The sequence below is a fragment of the Melospiza georgiana genome, chromosome 1 (genome assembly GCF_028018845.1).
Source record: "Melospiza georgiana isolate bMelGeo1 chromosome 1, bMelGeo1.pri, whole genome shotgun sequence".
NCBI lineage: Eukaryota > Metazoa > Chordata > Aves > Passeriformes > Passerellidae > Melospiza > Melospiza georgiana.
In genome coordinates this window covers 109,150,587-109,163,086 of record NC_080430.1, presented here as the reverse complement: position 1 = coordinate 109,163,086, position 12,500 = coordinate 109,150,587, and the positions used below count along the sequence as shown (strand labels likewise).

Below are 12,500 nucleotides of genomic sequence, written 5' to 3'. Positions count from 1 at the left end.
GTTACTTTGGCTGAGTTTATGCCATGCAAAGTAAGGGCGGTCTGATTTTGGAAGGAGATGATGAACTAAGATGTACTGGGGGCAAGTTGTCTTCCTGATATCTTGAGGTTGTTTTCTCACATACACAAAGTTGAAAGGTAAGACTAGATATGGGGTGTCTGTCCTTTGTCATGGCATTGGTAGGTGACCTTCCTGAATAACAGGTCCTGGTTCCAGCCAGAACAGGGTTAAATTTTGCAGTAGCCAGAGGAGGCATGGCCAGGACCTGCAGGATGTTTTGAGGGTTCTGTGTGGTGAGCAATTGCCTGGGAATCCTTTGCATCTTGTACACTGTTATTAATATTGTTGCTGTTACTGTCCTTTTTCTGATTTCATTGCTGTTTCCAGTAAATTTTTCTTATCTCAACTTGTAATCTTTACTTTTTTTGCCTCCTGTTCACTTCTCCAGCCCTGCACAGGAAAGGGGATACAGGGAAGCAAGCAAAGTGGTGTGTGGTTTGGAGTGTTGTAGTGGAAATGGTAAACTGGGGAATAGCATTTCTAAACCTCAACACAGGTGTTTGTGTGTTCTCAGCAAGTTCTCTCAAAATCTTTCCTTCCTGCAAATGTAGTCTCCAATGTGTTTAGTTTGGATTACAGCTTCTTGGAGGTAAGATGTGTGCATAGGTGGTTAAGAGGAAAAAGGACTTCTGTTTATACTCAAGATAGATAGTTACTCTAGTAACTTTATTGTAACACAAATGTAATTATAAGTGTATATATCTAAGTATAGCATTTAAAGCAATTACTTTAAAGTGGAGATACATACTTCATGCTTCATTAATTCACTCTCAGTTCATTCATATTCTCTTCTTCCTATTTCATTTATGCGGGTAAAAAAGAAAATCAATTGTTTTGTCCTTGTATGCAAGAGAACTCAATGAAGTGTTTTGACAAACTATAAAAAAACTTATATGTAAAGTGTGTTTTTATTATTTTTCATTTGCAAGGTTTTTGATCCTGTGGTCTTAGCTTTATCTCTGTTCTTGTTTTCTAGCTTCTCACTAACAAACCCCCTAGATTTTGACCACAGAAAATATATGTACCTCACATTTCATATGACAGCTTTTTCTTATGAGTGCTCCCTTCTGTTTTAGTGGTATCTGAAACATGAATATAAACCAACGTTTTAGAGAAGATGTGTTATTTTTTCAGTCTATTTCTTGTGATGATTTTTGCCTTCCTCATTTTGCTTCTTACATTAGCAGTTTTTAAAAACTTGCTCCCCTGTGTGCTTGCCTAACTCTCTGAAGTCTATCACTGACAATGTCTTCCTTTAATCAGAAAGAAACAAAGCCATTCCCAGGCCCTAACCTTCTGGCACTAACGCTGTGTATTTCTTCCTTTACTTAGGAAAATAGTCTTCTAGCAGCTCTGCAACAGTTGCTTGGCACTACAGTAGGAAGCTTTTCTTCACTGTAGCTTTACCTCAGAGCACATTCTTGATTGAGCTCCTGGTTAGAGACAAGCTCACTTTTTCATAATTAAACTGTCTCCATGTTCTCATTATTACAGAATTAAGCAGTGTTGAATTGAAGAGGGGCAGCATAGGCATCTGTAGTACTCTTGTGGGCATAATCCTTTTCACTGAATTACTTTTTCTGTATTTGTGGTGGACCTGCCTTTGTACATATCAGCAATCTCTGCTCACCTTGTTTTGCAGGAACAGTGAACTGCATGTTTGATGCCTTTTTCAGCTTTTACACTTTCCTTGACAAAATAGGTTTGTGTTTATTTCAGTAAGGTGTCTTAAGGGCAAGAGGATAAACACATTTTAAAACTTATTCTCTGTTTCTTCATTTTGGCTTTAGTAACCATGTTCACTTAAATCTTTTTCTTCTGCATCTTTTTGTTTCAGTCACATTGTATCTGTGACCTTGTGTGCAGCTCTCTGTGTCCTTATTTCTGCCTTCATTCTACTCTAGATTAGTGCATTTTTTTTTTCATTAGCCAAGGACTTAGGAGCTGTTTACGTTTGAAGGCAGAGGGTGTGTGTGTGTGGTTCTTTTTTTTTTTTTTTTAATTTTCATTGGGAAATGTGTAATCAAATCAGTACCTTCCTACAACTCTAATAGTGTAGTTTCTTTTAGATTCCTCTTCTTAGACTTTTCTAGCTTAACAAAAAACCTGTGTCATGTTAAGCAACAGGAGCATCTTCTTGCTGAAATCTGTATGTGTCAGCATTTGCCTTGTTTTACAGTTGACCTGGTCTGTCATGTCCTCTGGTTCTACATATTTTCATGAGGTCTTCATGTGATGCTTGTCATGGGCATAATCCATGCATTTAATCTACTTTTTTACTTGTCATGGTTATATCCAGTCCCATTTCTTACTAATTTTAGTTCTAGTAGGTGTTCGCCTATTCCATTAAAGTAATGAATAAACTGACCAGATGGTATTATAATATTGTACTTGTTAAAGTGCCTATTGAGAGTAGATTGAATTCAGAGAATAATCTGAATTCATCCTCTGTTGTCAGGAAGAAGGGAAATAAAAGGTGAAAAGGTGTTGTTGGCACATGGGTGTTGGAGCAAGTTGCTTTTCCTTTGCATCTTCACAAGTTGAACTGATAATTTGGAGACTGTCCTTCCAGTCATCATCCCCCACACTAGTAATCTGCAGACACAGTTGCAGAATATTGACTATATAGTACATGATCAAAAATGTTACACAGTTCTTCAGCCATTTTTATTCTACATTGTTTGATACTATCTGAATCACTGCAATGCTAGGTCCATTAGAAATGAAAGGCATTGATTTACTGTTGTGTTGAAATCTTCCACTTACAAGTAGAGAGGAATGCAGCTCATTGCCTGTAACACTTTTCCTTTGTTCCTTTTTTCACACCTTTCTCTGATTTCCAAGGTTGTTCTTTTGCGTATTCACAGCAAAGGTGATGTGCTTACCAGCCTAGGTCACTAAATGCTTTCCATTTACATGTCATTCTTATAAAAGTCATGATTGAAGTATCCAAAAAAAGTCTTGATGTCTTACAAAAACGATTTGTTCTCATTCCCATCTCAGGAAATAAACTCAGGAGTTGTCTCCTTGTCATGAACAACTTTTGGTTACATTTTTATCTACAAGGGCATTAAAACACCTGTGTAGAACGAGTTAGGCTCACAGTTTTCCATAATATCCTTTGCTGTTGTATCAGTGATCCATGGAGTGCTTGTCACCTTCTGTTTCTTCTATGGGTGACTGTATAATCATTAGAATGAAAATTAGCCTAAGTTAGCGTTTTGTGGTGGACTTAGCAGTGTTAAATTTGTTGTTGGACTTGACGATCTTAGTGGTCTTTTCCAAATAAAATATTTCTATGGTTCTATGTAATTTTACCATGTCAATGTTAATACTGCCTGCATTTAAAAATAATAATAATAATAATAATTGTTAGTTTCAAAAATTGTCTAGCATGAGTTGTTTGAATACACAGAAACGTTACTTCCATTGTAACAATTACAGGTCTGATGAATTTTCAACCTCTCTGTTACACTGGTCTTCTGCCATTCAGAGTGAAATTCAGGCTATATTATGCAAGTACTAAAAAGTTTTGTGTATGATATGGATAGAAGATGAGCTATATGATAATTCACCTTTGTTTCAGTAGCTTCAGTTACTCAGCAAAAGAAAATGTATTTCATAGTAGAGATGAACTTTGTTGTTTACTTTGTTATTTTAAAAGTGAGGAAATCACATGCAAACTGTATTTTAAATTATTTTCATGTAATTGTATTTAATTACTTCTGTTTAGTTTTGTAATTCAGTATGACTGTTTGCACCTGCTTTTAAGATGCTTAATGTACAACTTTTCTCCCTGTTTTTCTTTCTGAAGGACCCAACCATATGCCTATGCAAGGACCTGGACCTAACCAGCTCAATATGACAAACAGTTCCATGAACATGCCTTCAAGTAGCCACGGGTCCATGGGTGGCTATAATCACTCAGTGCCATCGTCACAGAGCATGCCAGTGCAGAATCAGATGACAATGAGCCAGGGACAGCCAATGGGCAACTATGGGCCCAGACCAAACATGAATATGCAACCAAACCAAGGTAAGTGAGGTATCTATTGGCTTCTGTAAAAGGAAAATATCTTGTGTGCAGATTTTTTTAAAGGTCTTATCTTGTAGATTTCCTTCTCTAAATGTGTTTGTACCCTGAAATTGGCTCTGTTGCTTAGAGCATGGTGCTAAAGAACAAAAATCATGACTTCAGTCACCCTATGGGCCATTTACCTAAGACATGGACTCAAGGATGCTTGTGGAAGGATCATCTCAGAATACTCTGTGAATATTCTGTACTCATGTTTGGAGGATTCTACATCTCTTTTCTCCCATATATCTGTGACTTTTTGTTTATTTGCAGACATTTAACTGTTTTCAGGCATAATGTGAGAATCTGGAAATGGATCTCCCTTCAGCAGTTATAAGCTGGAGCTACTGTTGGTCTTTTTCAGACTTTACATTTCTAGCAAAGTGTTATTGTCATTCAGGTTGATAAAATACATTTCTACTTTTAAGTTTCTTGGTTAAATGGAAAAATCAAAGTCAGATAGCCCTCAGATTGTTTTACCCAGTTAGTCTTTGTTTTCAGCATTTTTAGCATGGAATGTCTGTTTAGTCTTAGAGAAGCAAAATTCAGTTCCAGGAACAAATCTGGTACTCCCTACTGTTTTCATGAGATGTCCTTGTGTATATAGTAAAAATCAAAGCTAATTTTGTATCTAAGGTATTTCCATTACATAAACTGATGGTGTTTTGATGTCCTTGTTGAAGTGCAAGGACGTTGTGGAATTAAAATATTGCATTAAAGTCACAGCGCAGCAAATTACTAAGTTGTGTATGTACTGCATATTCTTATAGAGGTGCTTTACAAGTCAGCAATCAGTATTTTCAGCTTACCTGTTAAGTCTGTTACTGCATTGGATCTGTACATGCTAGAAGTACATCTGTACATTGGATCTAGCACCTGCTAGAAGACATACGACAAACCAAAGCTCCACTTTTTTATGTGTAGGTACCATCTGTTCCTGAGGTGTACAGACAGACCAGGTCATACTGATCAGTTTGATTATTAGGCTACAGAAAGTTGCAAAACAGACAGAAGACTAACTTAATGGGAGACTAAAAATGAGTCATGATGAGAGAAGCTATTTCTGCACTTTTCTTACCAGATCTGAGGCCTTTAGCATCCACATAGTTAATTGCATTTTTCTTAAAGTATAACAATGGAAGAATCAAGGGATAGGTACATAGTCGGGGAAATCATAAGTGGGAATACTTTTGACTGTCTCTCTGAACTGGGAAGTTATCTCTGTATTCTGGGCAATACATAGTGTAGTAATTCTGTTGTAAGATGCTTTGTAAAAGTCCTATGCTGTTTCAATGCAGATGTTTTAGTTGCAGAGTTAGCAATAATTATGTAGCAGTGTATGTGAGGGACCCATCTAGTCAGTCACTCTGCAGGAGACATTGTTGTGTGACTGGCCTAAAATATAAGAGATGATTCCATCTCAAAGTAGCATTCTTTACTCTTCATTCCTCTGTTGTGTTTTCAGTACTCTGTCAAACTTGAAAATTGGTCATTAGAAACTAAGCAGAAATAAACTTAAAAGATTTCTGTGCGAAACAAATAGTGGTACTGAAGTGACTTTGGGGAATAGAGAATAAAACAGTATTAACCAAATTACAGGTTCAAGAACAAGAGCAAAATCTTTACTTAGAACAATGGCACCAATGCCATTAAGGCCACAGCAAGCTTTTGCACTGTGTAACTCTAATTCTGTCAAGTTTGGACCCTTTAGGCTGAGACTTCTCCATTTCAAGCGTCTGCTTCATGGCTGGTTCTATTTTTTGCAGAGGTTTCACAGAAGGAGAAAAAATCATATTCTTTAAAATGGTTCAATGTCTCGCAAAAACATTAATAAACAGAGCACTTAATATATAAATGTAAGAGTGCACGTGCCCCTTTCTTTAAAGCAAGGCTTTGAAACTTGTCTGTTATGCAAATAAAGTGTTATTTGCTGTTAAATGAAAATACTGTTCCAATTACCTGTGAAAGAGGAAGTCTTAAGTTTGAAGATGGGGATGTTTGTTATTTTGATCTAAGATGATTGCCAATCAGGTCTGCTTAGTACATTTCCTCCATTTTCTGCTCTTAGTTGTTCCGTGTGTATTGATGTTTGATGACAAATTAGAGGAAGTATTTTTGTATCTTCACTCTCTTGTGACTCCAAGACAGCTGGGCAGAGAATGACAGCAATCTGTGAGACCATGAGAAATTTAGAGGTTGGTAGCCAAGCCCCAGTCTGGCTGGGCAGATGTCTCAGCTGAGCATGGCCACTTCAGGCTTCTCTCCTAAGTGAAGAAACAAGAATGAGCTGCTAGGAAATGCACCCACTGCAGTTTAACAAAAGGGGAATAAACAGATTGGGACTCAGAGATTTCTTAACTGGTCATATATACAACAATTCAGAAACACAAGTGAACCAATATTTCTGAACATCAGTGTTGTTGGTCAGGAGACATTTGTGAACCCCTAAGTATGCTTTGTTTCTTTGTCTTACAGGATTGATCCATACTGAAAATGAGAGATCCTACTACATCTGTCAGTTAATAACAGCACTAGCTAAATATAATGCTACATATTCCACAAGATGAGGTCTTAGCATCTCAAAGTGGCTGTTAAAAATTAGTAGATGTTTTTGGCCTTAATCTTTCCCTATGTGGGTTCCTCATTTGTAGAGGAATGAATTTGATGGTAAGATTACAATACCATCTGATTTCATTGGAGAGTTGTCAAAGTATATTCATTATGAAGATTTGGACAAATTACTTATGGGTGCCATAAGAGAACCTATGAATAAATTAATAATTCTGTCTTCAGTCTTTGACTAGGCATCACATCTCACATGAACAGAAACAAAATACTGAAATAGTTTTTCAGTGGGTGAAACCTACCATGTACTGAATGAAGACAGTACTTCCAGGGTAAAAGAAGCGTACTTTTATATAATAGATAAAACCACCATAACATTCAGAAAGGCTTGCTCTAACACTTGGGTTATGCTTGAGCATAACCTCTTTATGTGCACTTGCTTCCAAAACATCTTGCTATATATACACCTTGTGAGGCAGATGGTGTTAGCAAGAAAAAAATGCAGAAGTGCTAATTAAGAAATAAAATGCATAGTAACAGAACTGTTAGCTGGATTTACTTCCTGTATCATCTCTGTGCTCATTATTGCTTTGTACTAGTTATAAAATGCTATCCAGAGGAATACCTTAATTGAGAAGGAAAGTTTTCATGGTATTGATTTTATGTAGTCAGTCCAGTTTGAAAGAGGAATTTTAGTGATTTTGGACTTAAAAAGCAAAATATTTTAAGTGGAAGATTCTGTAGATGACTCTTCATTGAAAAGTGAATATAGCAGCCCAGGACATCTGCAAGGAATATTGGGTACCTTTTTGGAAAAGATAGGAAGCAGAAGGAACTGAATGAATATTGAAGAAACTATGTTCTTATGGGTGCATTTCTTCTTGTGTATGGTAAACTACTTAGGTTGAAAAAAATGTCAAGTGTTGCCAGTATTTGACTTTTCAGGGGGAAGATATAGGCATAATTTTTCTGAAACCTGAAATTTGCATGAAAAGTCCTCTTTTTTTTTTAAATGGAACAAATCTTTTACACGCAGGAAATAATATTTAGTAGTGGAATTAATACATTATATAAGTAAGAACCAAGCAATTGTAGCTTGGTCATCTCAGAAACTGTTTGGTATGTATGGCTAGCCCTGAGACTGTTTCTCATTTGTCAGATCCCTTTGCTGGGATCTGTGCTAGAAGAGCTTGACACAAGGTTGTCAAATTCCCAGTCTCTATTGAATGAGCATTATATATTTCCTGTGGTAAGGGAGGAGAACAAGTTTAGAGGTGACGTCTACAGGACGAGATCATGTTGACTCAGTCACTTGCAGACCAGTTGTCAAATCTGGTGCTGAAATTTTTTAATGATAGTTTAATTTCTATAACCTTGGGAAAATTCCATTAACATTTCAGAGCTCTTTGACTTACAAGCAAATATGAAGATATGGAAAGAGTAGAGATGAGACAGATGCAGATTCTGGTTGTTTTGTTGTGCACATAAAGAAAGGAACATAAAGATAGGAACATCCAATGTTAGCTAAAATATAAACATATTCGGGGTATAGCAGATCAGGATAAAGTGATTTCTGAGTTTGACTACCTTCTGTAAATGTCTTCCCATCTGTTCACTCCCATGTAAGCTGAGACTGTTAGGTTTCAGTACTTTGACTGTTTGCAGTAGTCAAGATGTTATGGAAAAAGCAGGGCAGTGTCTCTTTTTTTTTTTTTTTTTTTTTGAAATCTAGTGTATTAGAGGGAAATAAAATTGCCTCCACATTCTGAAATGCCATCATGCTATAGCTGCATTGTGTAGGATGTCTAGCTGTAGAAGACACTGTAGTTTTGTCATGAAAAAACAAAAGATATAAACAGCTGCCACGGAGCTTGTGCTTTCATCTGCTTTCCCTGGAGTAAAACATGAAAGGCAGTGTTGGTAACTAAGGATTTTTTTTCTATGACATTTTGTGTTCTAGTTTTTTTAAAAATGATAACTGAAATTGAGTTTCAGTTTGAGATGAGAAATTCGTGGAGTAATAAAGTGTGGAGAAGTGTCTACTGTCCTTAAGTTGCAGCCTGAATCGTATATTAGGAGTAGCAAAAAGTGTTGTATCCTCAAAATCTTTTGAGATAATGTTTAAATTGCTCCTCGTGTTAAATTTAGGATGGTGGTTCATTTGACTAAGCAAATCTGAATTGTAGTGTTTATCAAGTTAAATTGACCCTCATTATAGTTTCTAAGAAAGCTTGCACAAGGCAAGCTGGTTTTAACATCATTTAAAAAAGAAGCTTTTTTTTTTTTAAACATGTGGAAAAACACCAAAAATTTATGATGAGGGCTGCTGCATTTTGTTTTTGGTGTTACCTGATCAGGAATTCAAAAGCTGTGTTTTAGGGTGCTTACAAAAATCTGTGCCACAAATATTAGAAAACATAAAGTCATTGAATGGTTTGGGTTGTAGGGGACCTGAAAGATCCCATAGTTCCAGCCTCCCTGCCTGTGCTACAACTAGCCTAGGTTTCTCAGAGCCCCATCCAGCTTGGTGACTTGAACACATGCAGGGATGGGCATTCACAACTTCTTTGGGCAGCCTGTCCCAGTGCCTCTTCACACTGAAGAATTTCCTCTTAATATCCCATCTGTACCTACCCTCTTTCAATGTAAAACTATTGCCCCATGTCCTGTCACTGTCTGCCTGTATAGAAAGTCCATCTCCTTCCCTTTTATAAAGCCCCCTTAAAGTACTGGAAGGCCAAAGTGAGTTCTCCCTGCAGCTTTCTCTGCTCCATGCTCTCTTAGCGTTTCCTTATCTATCCCTCTGATAAATCCTTTGGCCTTCCTCTTGACCCAGTCCAGCAGGTCTTTCTGTGTCTTTCTGTGCTGGACCCCCTAGAGCTGGATGCAGCACTCTGGGTGGGATCTCACCAGAGCAGAGTAGAGGGGCAGGTCCACCTTGCTTGACCACCTGACCAAGTTTTTTCATGGAACCCAGGATACAGTTGGTTTTTTGGGCTGCATGCCCACATTGCCAGATCAGGCCCAGCTTTTCATCAACACAGACCCTCAAGTTCTTCTCAAGGCTGCTCTCAGTGAGTTTCCCACTCTGTACTCATATCTAGGTTTGCCCCTACTCAGGTGCTGCACCTTGCACTTGGACTTGGTGAATTTCACGGGGTTCTCTTGGGCCTACTTCTGAAGTTTGTCCATATCCAAGCAGATAATGAATTAAGAGTCTTAAGTGTTTTATTAAGTTTTGGGATTTTATGTTGTATTAAGTATTACTCGATGAATAAATGTGGCTTTCTCCTAGGCTAGATTTTTCAAATGGAAGAATAAAGTCAAAATTCCCTCATCCCTCAAAACCACTGCATAGAATGGTTATGTTCCATGAGGCAGTAGAGGCCATGGTGGTTCTTTTAGGTATTTTTTTAATAAGAAGAACCAAACTGGAAGGAAGCCAGGCCGTCTGTTATGAACACAACACACAGCCTAGTACAGGGTAGTGAATTCTCATTGTGGCTCTACAAAGCGTTAATGAAGTTCTAATTTAAAAAGCAAACAGAAAATCTCTACATTGCACCACAGGGACCCACCACATTTTATCACATTGTATTGTGACTAATATTAATATTGTTAATTAACAAGCTTTCTTGAGATCTAGGAATATTATGGCAACAAGTTTCTATTTTTTATCAAGACTGCCTGATGTTTCTCAGTACCTCCAAACAGAGGAGCAGTGAAATGGAATAATCTAAATTACTTACTCATTTAGAAGATCAAAAAAAGGAAAAGTATTTTGCCAATAATTAAAATAAGTACATCTGAATTTAACCCTTTTTTTTACTTTAAAGTCAGGACACAGAAACTTGCCATACTGAAGGACAGAAGCATAACTGGATCTTCTTAAGAGAGGCCAATATTTATCTTCAGAGGAAAATTAAGCTTAGGCCACTTTACTTCTCAGTGAGAGATCCTGCACTGGGGTTTTATGGGATTTAACTAATGCACTTGGAATTCATACCATTAATTAATTTGTCACAACTTTCCCTCGTAACTCTGCATAGACAGTATATAAGTGAGTACATATTCCTTTGCCTGTATAAATCCATTGTTGCTTGGCTGTGTATCTAGGTATTTTTCCAGTACTGTAGTTTCACACAGGATTTTCTGCTTGTGCTTCAGAACCTAGTTTTTCAAAAATACTAAATGGAATGGAAGAATCTAAGCATACAGAAAAAAGGTGATATCTTCCTTTTTCTCACTGGATGGCACTTAGGAGTGGCTCTGCTAGTTTGATGTTTGATGTCATGGTTTGTTTTAGTTTTTAGTGAGGCTGCTAGTTTCTTGTTATCTTTGTAGTTTATAAAATAAATTATTTTTTAAAAGCCAGAAAACCTTAGGGTTTTGCCATTATAGACTGGGCAGTATGTGTGAAGTGGTTTGAATTAATATATTACAAAAATCTGTTGCTTAAAAAAGTTTAGCTCCTTGTCACAACTTTTTCCTCCTCATGTTTTTGATACTGGAATAACTCTTTTCTGAAGTGGTACTACAGAGGAGGCACAGAGGCTTTTCTTTGTTAAATGTATCAGTCTAACCTGCAATCTCATATAATGAAATTGTGTAATCATCATTTTCATTGCTGTGTGGTGTCAGTAGGGTGCTCTCTAACTGTCTGTTTTCATTACTGAAATTTGCATTTCTCCAAGTACAGCCTTAATCAAATTTTGTCAGTTGATAAAACATGGACAGTACTTGATCTCTCTTGGTCTCTTCCTGTGGTTCATAGAACTTGGTGTAACTAAATATGAAAGATATTTTTGTCACAGATTGTTTAGGACAGTTCAGTGTCAGGCAGAGCCTGTGTTCTGTGGGCTTTCTGCATATGCCTGTTGTCTAATTGCCTGTCTGGTTCATGTGGTTTGTCTTTACAGGCTAAATAAAATTGTTGATTTTGTGATAACAGCGTAGTGGTTTGTTGGTGGAATATAACAGCAACTATGTATGTGTATTGAAACTATACTCCAAGGAGATCACAAATGTTAAATAATTTTTCTATGACTTACCAAAGTTTCACCATCAGGTTTTCACCTACACTTTTTTTGAAGATTTTTTTAATAACAAAAAGTCATGAAAGTGTTTCAGTTATCTTTTTGTAGATGTAAACTAATATCTGTGGTTTTGAAGAAAAACCTGAAAAGCAACCTTTTTGAGGCTGATTTCTGTTTTGTAGTTTGGCTGCTGAATTGTTCACCTACATTTGCATAAGTCCAGAAACAACAAACCCTTACCAGAGCAGTGGATATACAGAGGGTTTTTTGGTCCATTTTTAAAGGTTGGGTTTTCCGTGTTCTTTTGGAAAGGTTTAATCACAGATCATTTTTGTGTATTTGACATTTTTGCTACTTCTCCTTTTGCAGGTCCAATGATGCACCAGCAGCCTCCCTCCCAGCAATACAACATGCCACAGGCAGGTGGCCAGCATTACCAGGGGCAGCAGCCACCGATGGGAATGATGGGCCAAGTGAACCAAGGAAATCACATGATGGGGCAGAGACAGATTCCTCCATACAGGCCACCACAGCAAGGTAGGAATTCACTTCAGTATTTTTGCATTGATTTTAAATAACCATGTTTAAAACCATTTTACATCTCTTTCTTGCTTAATCCAAATTTCTGTCAAGTCATTTGGTGTGACAGACTTTGCACATTCTTTTTGTTACCCATTTTAAGGGTGGTTCTTGCAGCGAGAGATTACTGCAGTCACCATGAAATGTGAAGACAAGTTTGTTTTCTTTTTGTTTTGGTTCTTTCT

At 37.1% G+C, this 12,500-nt stretch overlaps 1 protein-coding gene across 2 annotated transcripts in view; it reads left to right on the top strand.

The window, feature by feature from the left end:
• Nucleotides 1-12,500, top strand: part of SS18 (SS18 subunit of BAF chromatin remodeling complex) — a 42,505-nt gene that overhangs the window by 19,306 nt on the left and 10,699 nt on the right. For both annotated transcript variants that reach the window (XM_058034144.1, XM_058034135.1), the window contains exons 5-6: nt 3,875-4,096; nt 12,106-12,273. In XM_058034144.1, coding sequence (XP_057890127.1) covers nt 3,875-4,096; nt 12,106-12,273 — 390 coding nt within the window. The remainder of the gene's footprint in view (nt 1-3,874; nt 4,097-12,105; nt 12,274-12,500) is intronic.